Below are 17,356 nucleotides of genomic sequence, written 5' to 3'. Positions count from 1 at the left end.
TGCCGCAAATTTGCGGCAAGGTCATATTTTCACATGCATATTAGGTTTCTGGCAAACAATTGTAGTTAACTTTTGGCAATGTTGCAGCAATGTAATATGCAAATTAGGTTTGTAACCAGAAGTTCACTGGAAGTGTGGTGGCAAATCACTGGCGAACACGTTTGCCACTAGTGAACTTCTCATTGTTGCCAGAACTTTGCTGCAAATTTGACTCTGGCCAACATTGGCAAACTTCTGGCAATATTTTCTAGTGAAGTCATTTGTTTCCCACAAATCACCCACAAGTTTGCTGCAAATCTGCCACAAACATTTTGTATTTGTAAGGGCATGCAACATTGGAAAACACCACATCAGAAATCAGTGACCATTCATTCCAACAGGCAAGAGGCAGACACAGGTTCACAGGTTTATTGACATTGAAAAATGCATTTGCAGTTGTTTACATTGTACGTGTCACTGCAAGTGAGCACTGCAGTGACGATAGGGGCCCTATTTCCAAGGCCTTAAACACCAAGACATACCACTGCTGCACTGACCAAGAATGTATGAGTAAACGTTTTGGACATCGTTCTCCCGAAGGTTTTTAATTGAGAGGTCGTTCTTTTGTGTGGCTGGTAGTGGCCATTGCATTCATTAGGCATTTTCCATCTGATGGCTCTAAACAATTCAAGGTACATCTAGTGGAGGTGAATAAGGCTTCAGAAGCAGCCAGGGTTTACGGAGTACAGCGGGCGATGGGGGAGGGGTGCTCCAGCTTTCTTATGAGGGTGGGGGCCGGGGTCTTTTGCGGTATTCAGGGAGATGGTGAAGGATCCAGCCGGCAGGTAGTAGCATGGCCATAGCGAACACAGACATGATGAAGAAACTTTGCTGAGGAAGAAGATAAAAGACTTCACTGTACATTTCCATTTCGCATTAACAAGTATCATACATGTGCCTGCTTCCCAGTACATTTATTCTTGGTTTGATAATAGCATGTTTGCTTGATGTGTGTAATAACAAATGTTAGATTTAGGATATAAAACAGGAAGGGATTTGAGACTGAATTCCTGGCAATATCTTATAATTGCATATCTACATAAAATGGCAATCATGTTAGCTTTGAACCTGTTCTTCCCCTGTATATGGTTTAAACATAAATCTAAGCACAAAACTAAATGTATAAAAATGTTTGACAAAAAAAATCTGACAGAAAATAATTTTGCTATTTCCCTCAAGTGTGATATTTAGCTTTAATTTTCATTGACCAATCAACAATTGAAGTACAATGGTAAATATGTCACCTGTCATTTCTGTAAAACAAGTAAAACAGAAAGTAGCAACTATTGCAATTACAACTGCTTTTAGATGTGCAGAATTATGACCAGAAAATTCCAAACGTGCACAAATCTTTAGATCTTTGCACCCACTCGGTATACTACCACTTCAAAGGTTAAAACTCTGCCCCACTTACCCCAGCTCCAATCTTGTTCTTGGGAGGCTTGCTGTAGATACTGGAGCGTCTCTCCTGCAGAATCCCTTTAGCCCGGCCCAGAGCAACAGGCTGCGAAGTCACTCTCAGCAGACTCAGCATCCTAGCTGTGAACTACTACACCAGAACCTGGTGTGTGTGTGTGTGAGTGCGTGTGTGTGTGTGTGTGTGTGTGTGTGTGTGTGTGTGTGTGAGTGTGTGCGTGTGTGGTGGAGAAAGAGATGGAGGGAGAGAGGGGTGTCCTTGTGTACAAACCCCTGAGCTCCACTCTCAAAAGTGCTGAAGAACATCCCAGTACATCCTACAGTATGAAACTGACCACGGCAATGGCCCCAACATGTGGGTGGGACTAGAGACACCCTGTCACTCTGTTGCATTCGCTCCTGCCATTCATCTTTCTCTTCATCTGTCTCTCCCTTTTCCGTACACACACACACACACACACACACACACACCATTTGACAAACACTGTGTTAATGAGCCAAGGTTAGGTAACAGAAAGATGGCTAATATGACCTGCCTCTCCACAATGATCTACCAATCTGTCCTGCCTTAATCTACTCAGCTGGGTTCTAAATGACATCATGGGAGCATCTGAGCTAAACAACATAAAACTGCCAAAAATGGTACATGGCTTTTGTCTTTGTGAGAATAAATGATCTGCAGTTTACTTCATCAGTTCTGTTGTGTAATACTCCTGCAGTGAGCTCAACACAGGACCATTGACTGATGGGCTTTATGGGAGGTTTTTATCAAGCTGGCTGTCATCTTATGTTTCCCCTGATCTGTAACTCATAGACATAATGCGCACGCACACACACACACACACACACACACACACGCACGCACACACACACAAACACACCCGCTCACTCACACACATACACACACACACACACGACTTGGCCTTAGTAAAGCCATTGACATGACAGGAGAAACACCTGGCTCTGTGGCCCTGTATCTGCTCGGTTACAATTGTGGCCTAATTGTGAGTGATCTGATTAGGCGAGCAGATCAAAGGCTGCCAGCGGGTGAGGAAGAGAGGAGGCCACCTGTGCTTTCTGTGTCACCTGTCAGAGGCCCGGACACGCTGCCACGGGTCACTGCGGATGGCTAAACATCAATGTGGCAACAACGTGTTTTAACAAGCAGGCAGGTGGACCAGGTAAAAGAGCTTAGTGTCTCACTTAATGCTTTAGACAATGCTGCTGGGGTGCTACACAGTCAATGCCTTAAGAAATAACTGTGTAGTACTAATCACAATGCTAACTTTGCCACTGGTAGCAGCTGGAATTTCAGTTTTTGTGAGTAAAAAGATTGAATTTTAGAACATTTCTTTCTTGTTTTACGTGCATTTGGTCAGTGAACCTTTTGAAGTTTAGTTTATGTTTTTTTTTGTTTCCCTCTTTCAACTTTCATGTGATCTAATGAAGACCAGGTAAAGACTTGGACAGGTGCAGGAAGACATCTGCTCTGTGATCCTCCCACGCATCTGATGACCTGCCTTAGGTGTGGGTAAAGGAGTGTTAGATTACCTCCAGTCAAACCTGCTTTGAGTCATTATAGTCATTATAACCACATTGGAGCAACCCGAATCAGACGACATCCATGACACATGCACAAACACACACACACATGTGCACACACACACCTGAACATGCGCGCGCGTGCACACACACACACACACACACACATATACCCATGCACACACACATATGCATGCAGGCAAGCCCAAGTAAACACACAAACACACATGCACGCACACACTACATTTTCAGCAATGTTTCTATTTAACCCCATGGCTGAAACAGGACCTGACCGTACACAGGTAATAACAATTAGAGAGATCCTATCCATTCCAATATTTCCGGTATACTACTACGATCCGTTCTCCATGGGTAAATGTGCTCAGAAATCTTTTTCTGAGCACTTACATTGCATGAAAGTGTTAATTTGGTGCACCCTTTTGGAGATACAACGCTATTGCAGTGTCAACATTTTTAACTGCAACTATTCTGTAAAATGATCTGCATCTGCAAGATCTGGCTAAAATCCTGTAGTATAATGATGATGATGATGATTAAAATGATGATGACGATGATCACGATGGTGATGACGATGATTAAAACTCTGCAAGACAGGACTAACTATACTTGTTTGTTGGTAGCCTGCACTCTCCCTTCCAAATTGATAGACAATTGACTTCACTGATCAGACCCTCCATAGACGAGATAATAAACACTTATGAAGCCTAATACGCTCAGTGTATTTAAGTTTAATTCAGTTAAATGATATTCTAAACTAAATGTAGACTAGGCTACAGTTGAAGGTAGTGAAGTGGAGATAGGTCTGTGTCTAGCCCAGCCCAATATCTAGACAGTATATGTCAGTGGTCGAGACAGATAGCCTAATTAAGGACCCATATTCAAATGTATTCAACAAAAAGTAGGCTATTTTTTAAATCATTATCATTGGGCTCAAGTAGTAGGCTAACGTTGGATGTGACTCAAGTAGTAGGCTAACCTAACAAAATGGTCGAACAGCCTGCATGGATAGGGGTAGTAACAACTCTCTATGGCTCTGGCATTGGCTGAAAGCATAGACAAGTGGAATGCTTTTACCTTAACATGAAAATGAACAGCTGAACTACATGCAAAGCATGCAAGTTCTTCATAATTGCTGAAGTGTAGGCCTATGTATAACTTTGCAAAAGCCAACACTGATTCTCATGTGTCCATCTGGTGTGTGCGTAGACAAAAAAAATATTTGCAAGGAGGCCGACCACCGCGAGTGGGAGCCCCTGCCTTGCTTGGTCATAAAAATGCAACAGTCGACTTTTCTCATTCGTCAGCTGGTTAGCTGACTGGTAGCTCACAGGCTATCTAGCCAATTTTTACGTTGCATTTCCTTGTCTACCAACCAACGAGTGGCCGTGGATCAACATAACAAGAGCTTGTATTGGACTTTGACCAGATAGAGGTTGATGTGTTTGAAAAATCAATGCATTCGTAGAACATTCTCTCGAGTTTCGTTTGAAAAGAGGGGAAGAAAGTATCGCACACTATGTATGTGGGAAACCAATTGTCAAGATGACGAGGAAGAATGCAAGAACTAACGTTATGGCTGTGTGTATTTAGTTAGCTAGGGTTAGCTAGCTAGGCAAGTGGGCTACCTATGCAAGCCAAGAGACTTATCAAGCATCATAATTAAACATTGGCCGAGAAGTCACATCCAACGTGATTCTTCAATTGGGGACTAACTTGAAGGTTGGAGTTTCAAAGCCGCGAGAAAGGAAACAAGGGCACAATCAAACTCAAGACATCAAACTTAACTCAGGTATGTTGGGCTATCATAGGTGTCTCTTGTTAGCCTGTGTTAGCTAACTAGCTGCCTGGCTACATTTTTGTCGCTAACCTCAGCTGGCAATGTGTTGGAATTGTCGCTAGCGTAGCCCAATAACGTTAGTTAACTGTCTGTGTTAGTGTTAGCATTGATGTAAACCTGTTTGTTGGACAATTGTCCGTCAACTTGCATGTTAAGTTGCCCCGCAAAAGCTGTTTTGGTGGATATCATACACTAATACCCCCAACCCTCGTGGCATAAAGACTTTGAGATAGTTAGATGGACAGCAAGCTTGAAACTGCTATCGTTAAGGTATGTCACACAAAGGCATGACAGTCCGCTAGATGACTGTTAGCTAGATAGCCTGCTAGCCATCAGCGCTTGACTGCCACAGTCTTGGCTAAAGTTATGGGTTACTTAGTCAAGATTTACTGGCTTTGTACGAGTTAGAAGCAGGTTTCCTGTTAGGTTCGGTTCGTTTACAGTGTGTTATTTTTTAGTAAGCCACAGTATAGCTCTCATTATCTAGTTGAGTATCCTATATTTGTTAATTGAGCTAACGTTTACGTCGGACGAGCCCACCAACGTTAGCTCACTAGCTAATCATACGTTTCTTTCCAGGGTTTGTAACGTTAACGTTAAACTGCAACAATTGTCAGGTGAATATACCGAGACAAAGTTGTTTCAGAAGCATTTTACAAAGTCTAATTCATAATGAAACGTACTTTAACGGCATCCAATTAAACGAAGCTCATGGATCTTTTAATGGTTAGCCGGGAACTGGTTGGGCTGAACGTTAAGTAACGTTAAAGCTAAATTGTTTAGTTTAGCAGAGATTGTCAACATTCCATCCTACAGGAAACCGAGATTGCAACATAATTTCTTTGATCGGAACCTGGATTCGATTTTATTTGAAGAAAAAACAAACATGATTTGATTCTTTGTAATCAGTTAGATACTAGTTAAGCTGTCTGTCAACCGACTTCTCTTGGTAATTTCCCTAATGACACTGGAAGACTATTCTGAGAGTCAAGACATCCTTGTAATGAACACATGTAGGGTAATGAATTGATAAGGTGTAAACGATCACGGCCTATGTTTTAGAAATAGACGGAGGAGTATTTTGGTTTAATTTTTACTTTGCATCTTCCCTACACCTTATCAGTGTTGTGGTAAATCTGTCTTCCTAATTTATTTCAACAAGTCTGGCAGCAGTGACATGATTGATAATTAGTTTGGTTCCAGGCCTAAATCCAATACATTCTATTATACTTTCCACACATCCCTCGGTTGTGGTCCAAATAAATCTCAGGAAGTGTGGATATGTAAATGAAATCCAGAAATCCAGTGACATTCAAATTGTATTGTCCATGTTGCTTCCTGTCTCTACTATACTGGTTGACTTCCTCAGTTACTTTCTAGGATGTCAATGCAGTGTTATCTCAGTCACAATAAATGTTCATTCGAATTTCCGAGGTTCATTTATCAGATCCAGTTCCCTTTGGCTGCTGTTTGCTCACTAAATTGTGGTTGTTCTACAGTAGTGCAGACGTGAGTCTCTATAATCTCAGCATACCTTCATATTTCTATTTCAAACCCCATATAAATTTACTACAACCTTTTCTGAACATTACCTAAAGCGTTAAAATCTGATCAGTTGCAGAGCTATCTACATCAGAACAACTGAATTAATGCAATATTTTACATGAAGATTATATATGAAATGTCATTAACACACAGATAGGCTAGACTTACATTTTGTCATTGTCTCTGCCTATTTAGCTGTTTGGATGTTTTGATGGTGTTGCTTAGTCAGGAGTGATATTGTCTGTGATTTGTATGTTTACGATTCACCAGCACTCCATCCCCCTCACTTAGTTGTCTGTCAAGATATGAACATTGTATCAATGCAATCAAAAATTTCCATGTGATAAAATTATATGGCAATCTAATCAGGTCATTGCTGGGACAGTGTGGTAGTACATGTAGATTATCTTTAGAGAAAGTTTTAGGTTGATTTATGCAGTGGAAACTTTGGCCTAATGTGTGTTTATTGGGATGGGTTATGTAAAAAGAACGTAATCAATTCTCAACCATTCTTAAAGAACTCTTTCGCATGATTTCATTATAGTTTCATATGACTTGGGCTGTGATGAGATCAACCATGTTGTAACATAGTCAGTGGCTTAAAGTTATATCTGAATGCTAAGCAATGGGCCCACCCTGTTTACAGAAAATATGCTAGTCTGTTTCAACTGTAGAAACTTCAGGACTTTCAAGTGTCTCAAACTTTTACAGGACTATTTTTTTTGTCTTGATTTGGGAACTACAAGTTGACGTAATATTTTGCTCTTTGATTGTGACATCCATTTCAAGAATAAATGTATACTTTCCTTACAAGCAGCACCATCATTAAACTGTTAAAAGGGTATGTGTAGGATTTGTAGTGTAAGAAATGGCAATATAATGGTGAGAAATAACCATTTTGATGTGTCATAATGCTTATGCTGTGTGTTGCTTAGATGACCACACTAGGGTTGTAAATAGCAAGTTTCATCACGATTCCATGCAATAATGATTCTTTAAGCCAGGGGTCTCATTTGTCTGTAATGACCCGGAAGCGATGCAGGCCATAGTTTTGCACAAATTGAAGCAGAAATAGGCCTACACCAAATGTTGAAAAACGTTCACGTTTGATTTGATGAAGTCTTGGGTAGGTTATGTTATTCACCTATGAGAATATCTGCCTTTTGGAGATTATGATCGATTGTCTATTTACAGTGATAGTCACGGTGCGTCTGAATGCGGTTGCGTCTCTGCGTGTATACGATGGTGTCCACTAAGCATACCATGCTTATTTCGACCCTCTGCCCAACACAGCTGGAGGTGGCAGTGGTAATCGTGATTATGGTGTCCGTAATGCAGGGATAGTAAAAATAGGGCTCTGAAGAACTACAGTCACCCGCAATAGGAACTGATTTGACCAGGCTACTTTATTGTAGGCCTATAATAACAGTTTGTGGTTATAGGCTAGTTTACTATTGTTGGTTTAAGCTTACACCTTACATTTGTTATGTGGGTAATATGACAAAAAAGAAAGTAAACCTGCTGAAATATGTTTATTTACCCCCTTCATAAACTTTTGTTTATACTCAAAGATTTTTACATTTACAGTAGGACTTTATCTCTGACCACTTTCAATCCATGGCCTTTTGAAATTTTCATATAAAAAATCCAATGGTGTTGTTTTCTTAACCCTGGCACCTAAAGTTTACCAGGTGTAAATAAGTTATGAGAGGAAAATATTTTTATTTGGTGTGAAACACACACTTACCTGTTTTTATGCTTTTTTGTTTTATCATTTTTATTTATAAGCTAAGGTGGCTAGCACAGGTGTCTAAAAAGAGATAAAAAGACTTGCACTTCCTGTTTGCAGATATGTGTAATACAGTATTTGAAAAAAAAAAATCATTGCATTTTCAGAAATAGACATTCTTTTTTGTATTATTCTTTAACACTGACATGTCCCTCCAATCAGATGACGTTGGCAGTAGTGGCCCCCAGCTCATTTGAGTTTGAGACCCCTGCTTTAAGCCAACGATTTGATTGTTTTCTATACCTCAAAGGTTGCAGTGATGCAATACTGGGGTCTGTTGTCGATACCAAGGAACCTCAACAAGCTAACTCGTTAACATGTAATTCCTTTTTCGATATTCACTATGTACGATATTCTTTCATTTGTATTCTGGGGGCATGAACATAGGGCCTCATGAACATGCCCCCAGAGTGTAGCATTGTAACTATCTGCAGCTCTAGCGGTTGGCTGCAGCATCTCGAGCTAGGTAGAACCGACTGTTTTTGGGGTGTACAGTGCTCGGTGACATCGAGAAACAGATCTATGTGAAAGATCGGCGGAATTCTCCTTTAACCCTGTCACCATCAGCGCAGCCATTCCTTGTGTTGAATCCACAATATTGTGATTGAATCCTGGGTTTTTGGTTATTCGGAAACAGTCCTCCAATAACTTAATATTCATTGTATTTTTAAGGTGATGGCCTATCCAAATTTGGCAACTATTATGTAGGTTATTTTTTTCTCAAAAATGAGCGATTGTTACAAACTTGATTGCTGCTCCAATGGGTGCCTGGCAAACTCGTTTATGATGCATCATAATATCTGCCAAGTTCATGCGTGGTGGACTGTGCTCGTTACTTTGCTCATTAACACTTGCCCATCAGTGAAATTAGGACCCAAGTTGGGTCACCCGTTCCTCTGTCAATCCAAGGCCAAAAACAGAAAATGAACTGCTTCCACTATGAATCGGTGCAATCCCCATTATTTTCTAGTAGCATGCAATAATACGTGTAATCTAATGAGGACGAGGAGTTGTTCTTTGGAAATACACGGTTTTGATCTCATACAAGGACACTGTGAAGACGGGAAAGACAAGTTTTTTTCTCATCTGAGTGAACTCTTAGCCTAGATGTTGGAAATGTCTTCATACAGCAATTCATCTGTGATGGAATTAGCCTAATGAAAAGTTCACTTTTTGTTCTGGGACTTCTTCCTGGCTTCCCTTTGCGTGTCTTTTTATGAGTGCTGTGGTGCCATTAGCTTCTTTTCCATATTCATGTATTCAGGACTTGATGGAATCGCTTCTCTTTCATATTCATATGCAGAACTCCTGATGCATTATTTCTCCCATCTTATTTAAAATGTGTGCCCTTTTTAGTGCAGAAGGACAAAAACGGACCAGAGTGGCCCTAATTTCAGTGTTGCTGCTAAAGTTTTGACAAATCTGATGATTAAGTTAAAGCGGCAGGTATTTGGCTCTGTAGACCTACTCTTTAGAGCCTATAACTGCCATCACAGCCCATGTAGAATTTAATCAATATGCCAAATGACTGTATTAATATAATTTTTATGGTTTGTCCTTGGAGAACCGCTTGCTTTTTCAGGAGACGTGTGTGTGTGTGTGTGTGTGTGTGTGTGTGTGTGTGTGTGTGTTTGTCTGAGTGTGAGCCTGAGTTTGTCTGAGTGTGAGCCTGAGTATTCTCTCACACTGTTCCCTTACGCTGCTGTTTTACTGCATGCCTCAGAAATTCAAACTGTAATGCTAAGCCCACTGTATGCAGAATTCAGTTTATGGAGAGTCCATAAATTGACTGGTATGGTCATCAAAAATATTCACATTCTACCATGTTGCAGGGCATATTGCAACATGGTTGCCATTGTTTGTTAGTCTGACTGTAGTCCATGTAATGGTGAAGGTCAGAATAACTCCCTCTAAATGCTCCTCTGAGTTTAATTCATAGGAATACAATGTTTCTGCTAAAAATATATACTATTGCAACTATTGTAGTAGAAAACTTTCAAGACCCATTTGAACATCAACTTTGCTTTCTAACAGTTGTCAAGTTCATGTCGGGGTGCACAAACTCTAATGCAGACAATCATGGGTGAAAAAAGTAGGAACAACACAAATGGAACAGGGACATGTCGGAAAATATCAAAAGCCATCAATCACAAGCTGGAATATTCATCACTGGCATCTCAGGACTTTTGGAATTGAACTGTCAGAAATCTGTCCTTGAGTTCCTGTGTTGTGAATGAGGTTCCTCCCACTGCAGACTGGCCCTGTCTACCTTATCCCTTCCTCTCCCTGTCCTCTGATGCTGGCAGATTTCATAACCGCTGCCGGCAGGTCTGATTGCTCCCCTCTCGTCCCTTTAGTATCTCACAAGAGGCAATGCCATCATCAGAGCCTGTTCATAGGTCTAAACGTACATATTGTTAGGCTACATGATTGGCAACCTTTAAACTGATACTTTGTGACTCTTTTGTGAAGGATGTGGAGTTGTACTTCATTCACACCAGGCAACCTATTTACACATAAATCCTCACGTTGAAGAGAGGCAAGCTGTAGTTGATAGATGCATGTGTACATTCAGGTGAAGTAATATATTTCAATTGTGCAAGGAATGTTCTCATGTCCTTGCTTGCGACAAGGCTCAGTTAGCACCTGTTGGGCCCAAGGGTAATTGGTGTGCTGTTAGCCCCTGGTGCTGTAGCAAGGAGGTGTGGTCGAGCACCCAGGGTGACAGTGGAAACCTAACTGTCCTTGACATGCATTAGCTAGCCCACATTTGGGCCGCTAGTGAAACAGTGAGCGCCAAATGCCAACGTTAGCCTAGCCAGTAGATTGCTCTTCCTGGCTAACTAGAGCCAGGTTTCTGAAGCAGAAAGGTTGCTTTTCAAGGAGTGGAAAGAAAACACTGGAATCTCAGGTCTCTGTTGTTGTCATTATTGGCTTCTCTAAGAGAAACTCGCCCATTGAAGGCTTCAGCCTCTTTTGTCATCCCAGAACCCCCCATTAATGAGATCTTCCTTGGAGGTGGTTTGCTATTGAATCCCTTCATGCTGCTGACCCATTTACCAGTGGCATGCTCAATGATGTGCCATGCCAAACACATTAAGCCTTTGGAAAAACTTTATGATTACATGAATGAATGATGTCCACATGTAGCCAAGTTTTTTTTTTTTTTTTTAATGTGTTTTGGCCTTTTGTCCACATGAAAATGGTCACTGAAAACGGTTATTTTCAAAAATTTAGTGTCTGTGTGGAAAGGGAAAACAGAGTTTTTGAATTGTGACGTGACATTTTTCGCATCCACGTGGATGGAATATTTTAACATACAGGGAGGAAAAATATCTGCCTACGAGTGGACAAAGCCTGAGTATTGAGAAACAATATTTCACATGGGCAAGTGAGAGGATAGTTAGCTGCTCATAGCAGAGGTCAAATGGCAGAGAGAAGAAATCTGCTGGCTACTGTTGTTGAGTCCATCATACGATCCTACAGTAGTTGAGGGAGAAATGTACATAACCAGAATCTGTTTTTTGTCATGGCGCTTTCAGTAAATTTCTTGATTAGTGCACATGTTTGTGTCTGTCAATCTCCATCTTCTTTGAGCATCATCTTTGGATTTGTAATCCAAGCCTCATTCCCCATTGTGCAGTTAAACCATCTGAAGTGGTTCAGCAGTCATTAGATAGCTTTTAGCAATACCTATTGGTGATATTTTGAAATTACAAGAATGTACTTCAAACGTACTGAATTTAGCCTCCTTCGTCCCGCCCTTGTTGCTTTTGTGGATCCCTTCAGGTTTGTCCCATTTTAGCAAATTGGAGGCTAAGAGCAGCATGGGACACAATCCATATGAATAGGGCCAAACGGGTACAACATTTTCTTTGTTTTTTCCTCTTATTCTTGTGAAGGTCCTTTCAGCTCCAAAAATATGCTTGTCTGCCCTCTGCCTTCTGTCACCAGAGAGAGAAATCTGAGAAGGAGAAGAAAAGTGGGACGTGTGTGTGCGCACATGCGTGTTAGCCCTTGCTTGTTGTCCTTGGCAACGTCATATTTTAAAAAATGAGAACCTCACCTAGAATTGTCTGTCTTTGTCCAATGGCCTAGCAGCAAAATCCCACCTGGGGCTTCCCTCTGCATATTTCGCCTAGCTTACTGGTCCTCATTGTCCTTTTCTCGGTCTCTCCTTCATCCCTCTCTTTCATCCTCTTCTCCCCCTATCTTTCCAGTGAGCAGAAAAGGGGCCCTCAGCATTTTGTGGGTTTTATCAGAATGCCGACCAGCATGCAGAAAGCTTGTGTCTCATTGTGGTTGCCCTGGTCACAGAAATCCCTCAGCAGTTTTTTTTTTTTTTTTTAAAGGAACAGTTTCCCTACGGAGAAGTTAGTAAATCTCTGCAGATGCTGACTTGGAAACTGGAAACAGTGTGTCATAGGTTTTAAAAACGGAGTGGCGGAGCAGGCAGAGTAGTAAAGCCTCTCTCCACACACTTCTCCCTGTGCAAAAGAGGAAAGGACATCGTTGGCCATGATCTCATGATCAGAATAGCAAGTTTTACACTCTGACGGTTTATATTCTGTTTTGAAGTCTATGAAGCGTCAATTTCATTTTGATGTGGCTATGTACTTTCACATTCACAGTCCCTCTCAAGGGTTCCCCTCTGTTTTTGCCATTCTAGTAAACGAAATGCAGTTATTTCACAGTGGTTTGACTGAAGGTTGTGCTCTTTAAAACTAAGATGAATGGTCTTCATGAGAAACAAGGCCAGTCATCCAGTAATCACCGCCAAACAAAGGTACAGGCTCAACATTTTTTTTTTTTTTAAAGAAGTATATGACCTCATTGGTCTTGAATGATTAATAAATCAAGCTGATGAACTTTTAAGAGGGATGCTTTGAACAGGGGGTCAGGATTTGAAGGGTTAGCTTCAGCCACTTAGCATGGCATTTGGCCGCCGACATTTTTGAAAACATGGCGTTACATGGTTGCAACCTTTCGGCACCAGTTTTTACATGCTGATTGGTAGATGACCGCTCATGCACGAGTTTAGTTTTAGGCACGAGCGTCCTCGCGCGTCCACGTTGGTTTGCATTTCTGTAAGACGACAAATAAACAACTAACTACTTGGATTAAGCTACTGATACTTGTCTTAATGCCTACATGGTTAGGCTGTATTATACTGGACTTTGTGGTAAATAAAAGAAAAGGTAAATATTGTCATATCAGGATATTATTTGCCTTATGTGTGGGTTGACAAGGTAACTGACTATGACCATACATTTTAGCAGATGCATAGCAATGACCTATATCCAATTATTAGCATACTCATTGCGTTGTGTATAAAAACTATTTTAAAACGTAAACTGTATTCCTACCTGTAGTCCATGACAATGCAACATCTGGATCATGTAAGCTGTCTCCCCAAGTGATTTAAAAACAAATGTCAATGACCTATTTAGATTGCTTTCTTGCAACTTTGACATGATTAGGCTATGCATTTGATTTAAATGGCCAGGCTTCCAGTTGAGGCAAAAGCCAAATATCCAACAACAGTTGCAGACTCTTGAAATGCCTGCTCAAACCACAATATGAGGGATATACGCTTCTATCGGGAAGTTTAACTTGCATCGCGTAAAACCAATGGTGTAGAGATTTTTTTTAAGGCTTCATTTATATTCTGCCTGCAAATGTAGCCTAGGTTTAACAAGCTGCAAATTCACACTGGGTGCAGCAAAAATCCCAGCTATCCAAAGTTTCTTAGATCCCACAATTATAGTCCTTTTCGTTGGATAGCCTATTGCGTAATAGGCCTACAACCTGTCCAAATATAGTATTTAGGAATCATTATTTGTGTAGCCTAAAGTGACTCAATATTGATTCACATTGTTTATTATCACATATGAACATCACATTAGGACTTCAGAGACGGGGCAAACTTCTACCACCATTCCTAAAATGTTATCCCAACCAATTAAATAAATTTGCGCTTATAACGAGGTGAAGCGCGTTCCCGAACAACTTCTTTGCCTCTGAGGGAATGTCCAATCTTCATTAACGACATACCGTTGTACCTTACGTTGTCTTTGTCTGTAACATGGAATCTAATGGGCTAATTCTAGCTGGTGCCGGAAACGAACACCCATGAAACGCCATTTTCGTAAAAATGGCTGCGGCCAATTTCAAACTTTTTTGGCTGAAGTAGCTAGCCTAGCATGGGCCATTGAAATGAATGGGGCGGGACTTAGTCACTTTCTCCAGTTAGTATCTATCTCCATGGCTTTGAACCACCAAAAATGAAAGTGTGGGGGAATGGTGACACTATGATTCATCTTTCCCATCAACCTTATTCTGAATGGAAGGCCCTACTGACGTCATACTAGACTAGAAAATTATCCTTTCATGGTTTGTGGAACCAACTAATGCCCTTCATTGTTCTGGGACTTGGTCCAAGGTGGACTTCAGCAGGGTAAGCACCGTGTGTCAGACTTCAGTGAGTTGCAGGCCCTTCAGATTATCTGATGGCATACTGTTTCACCAAGATGATCAGCATTGTCTTTTTTGGGGGGGTTAGAAGAAATAAGCAGTCACCTGTATTCAGCCATTGTGTATCATATGGTTTAGACTGCACTCTGTGTAAGCACTGTGTAGAACTAGGGTATACGTCGGCAATTAGAAAGGAGTGGAAATAACTAACTTCATTATAACATGCCACCTTGAGCCTGTCTGGAAATATAGGTTAGTCATCTTCATGATTGAATGGTTTTTCAGGTGATTTAAAGCATGGAGCATTAGCCTAACTTGCCCATCTCTAAGGGTGTGGTTTATTAACAAAGCATTGTGCTATGCTAAACCATAGGACACAGTCTTCACAGTCTTGGTGGCGGCAATCTTGCAATATTTTGCACCCAGTCTACCCATTTAAATATGATTATTTTCACTGTTGGTTATGCAGTGCTGCCCAAACTGAGCTGCTGCCATAGGCACAATTTCTTTGCAGAAGTGTGAAATGGTGTTTGCACATCTCCTGCATTTGGGACCTGGGAAAAAGCCCAATATGGAACAAATGTCCAGGTCTGTGGTTGAGCCAGGCCTCCCTTAAGGACCATAAAGTGCCCGCTGGCCTCTGCAATACTTGCTTATACCACTGTCTTTCCTACACCACAGTGAAATAAAAGAAACCCAAGAAAACCCCTCTGTTCTCTGTCTTTCTGTTGCGGCTTTTCATCTGCAGCCCCCTAGAAAACCCGAGGCGTAGTTTTCATCATGCAAAAAATGTATACTTGCTGAAAATGTCTGACGGAAGAGGGGGGGGTGGGGGTCTGGTGGGTGAGTGGTTGGGAGTGCTGTGGGGTTGCTGTCACTCAAAACCACAGCATCCTGACAGAATGCCTGACTCCAATAGCTGTGGTTGTTTTTTCTCCTTCACTTTTCCCTAGAGTAATGGTTATATTTAGGAGTTAGCGTTGATTGTCCCTTGAGCTGGCTCTCCAGTGACGTGAAAATGGAATGATGAGCACATGTCTAATTTGCTCTTGCTGCACCCCACCCTCATTTCCCCTTCATGGGGTTCAATATTTGTCTTGCGAATTTTTTTTTTGGGGGGGGGTGCATGCTTGTGGTGTGTGCTGGAACTTGTTTGTGCTTGCCAAGAAGACCGGCCCCTTGAGGTTATCAACTGTAATTTCACGGAATATAGATGAGAGAACCACTCATCTAAATATCATTTTAATGCAACATTTTGAGCCAGGTCTGAAGAGGATTTGAACAGACAATTTGACTGACTAGGGCTCCAGTCAGCAACTTCAAGAGGCCCTTAGCAATCAATTTATGGTGTTAAATATTGCATTAAGACTGTCACATGTGGGGATTGGCCAGGGCTTCAGATGGTTTCACAGAAGGCATTGGAGCCCAGCACACTGTCAAGGTCTGTTAGACTCAGAATATCACTGGCTGGAAATGAGTGCTCGCATCATCTTCATCTTGGCTCTCGCAGAGTCAGGCCAGAAGCTTCTCTCAGGAGAAAGTGTATTTGGCTGAAATTTCTGATCTTGTATTTCCTTAACCAGGACGGGAAGAGCACGCTTATGATCTGTTGACACATTTGTAGAGTGTGAAAGAAGGTATCAATCCTCAAATACCTACTGTAAAATCATGTATCTGATGTTAGCGTTCATTTACCCACTCAAAGTCAAGCTTTAGAGTATTTGCTGGCTGTGCTAGCCTTAACCTACACCAGTAACCCCCTCCACCATTAATGCAAAGGCTTTGTTGTCCTCCCATTCAAGTCCACCTGACTACTTTGACTGCACTCCAGTGAAGTGGCTTTAATTCTTCATCTGGTTTTGACTCTGGCTCGATCAAGTGGCAGCTTATGGAGAGGTGCGTTAGTAGGAGGGCACCATTGGCACTGTTGTCTCCACTTATGGAGCTCTTTCTGTCCAAGCCATCTGTTTGCTGCCAGTCTCAGCCTTTCGGTGTCCAAAGCCAAGAGACCCACATAAGACTGCATAGAGGCAACCTTTAAAATGTTGGGAAATTATCCTTTTAAATATAAGTTTTTAGAGTATTCCTGCTTGAGCCAATCTATTAACATTGTCTCTCAGATGCCTTTAAGACCTTGGTAAATGATTCAATGCAATGAATTTTTCATTGTCACACATTGTCCTTTTGTAGTCAATTGTGTCACTGACAGCTGCATGTTTTAGTCAAATATTTGTAAATTGTGGTGTAAATAGTGTCTTTGTATTGGAGTCGGTAGGGAAGTTCTAGCTCTGGCTCTGAGCAAACCAATCTAAACAGAAGGTGCTGACCAAAGTTCAGTGCAAGTTTTCAGCAGTGACATGGACCTGGGCATCTGCTGAAGACGACTAAGTGAAGAGTCCCATTGAGTCACAGATTCACACATTGCGCCACCACATTTTTACATATCTGCACAGGCTAGGGAAATTGGGTAATGTACAGTAAAAGAATGCTGCATAATGAATGTTTTCCCTCAAGCTTTAGCTTACTGAGCAATGCATTGTGTCTAAATTGCAAGTTTTCTCTGTTATGCGTGTGTGAGGGGAAAATTACACTCTTAGTCTCCTAGCCAGCAGCCACATGGTCATTATGCCCATCCAGTAATGTGTTTCAGGCATATGCTACTCTTTGAAAGGGTCTCAAGTATTGTAATTGCA

General features: G+C 41.3%; 2 protein-coding genes across 2 annotated transcripts in view; one reads left to right on the top strand and one right to left on the bottom strand.

Moving 5' to 3' along the window:
* Nucleotides 1-394: 394 nt before the first annotated feature.
* Nucleotides 395-1,770, bottom strand: si:dkey-85n7.8 (COX8 domain-containing protein). Its single transcript, XM_048250851.1, has 2 exons — nucleotides 1,454-1,770; nucleotides 395-870 (listed from the first exon to the last, which is right to left on the bottom strand). Exons 1-2 carry the CDS (start codon nucleotides 1,571-1,573, stop codon nucleotides 760-762), a joined length of 231 nt encoding a protein of 76 aa, XP_048106808.1. The 5' UTR covers nucleotides 1,574-1,770; the 3' UTR covers nucleotides 395-759.
* Nucleotides 1,771-4,342: 2,572 nt separating this feature from the next.
* btbd7 (BTB (POZ) domain containing 7) overlaps nucleotides 4,343-17,356 on the top strand; it is a 62,306-nt gene continuing 49,292 nt past the window's right edge. The window contains 1 exon segment of the mRNA XM_048250521.1: nucleotides 4,343-4,807. The gene's annotated coding sequence lies outside the window, so the exon portion shown is untranslated.

The sequence above is a fragment of the Alosa alosa genome, chromosome 8, assembly GCF_017589495.1.
Source record: "Alosa alosa isolate M-15738 ecotype Scorff River chromosome 8, AALO_Geno_1.1, whole genome shotgun sequence".
Taxonomy (NCBI): domain Eukaryota; kingdom Metazoa; phylum Chordata; class Actinopteri; order Clupeiformes; family Clupeidae; genus Alosa; species Alosa alosa.
This window is presented reverse-complemented; position numbering and strand designations above follow the sequence as displayed.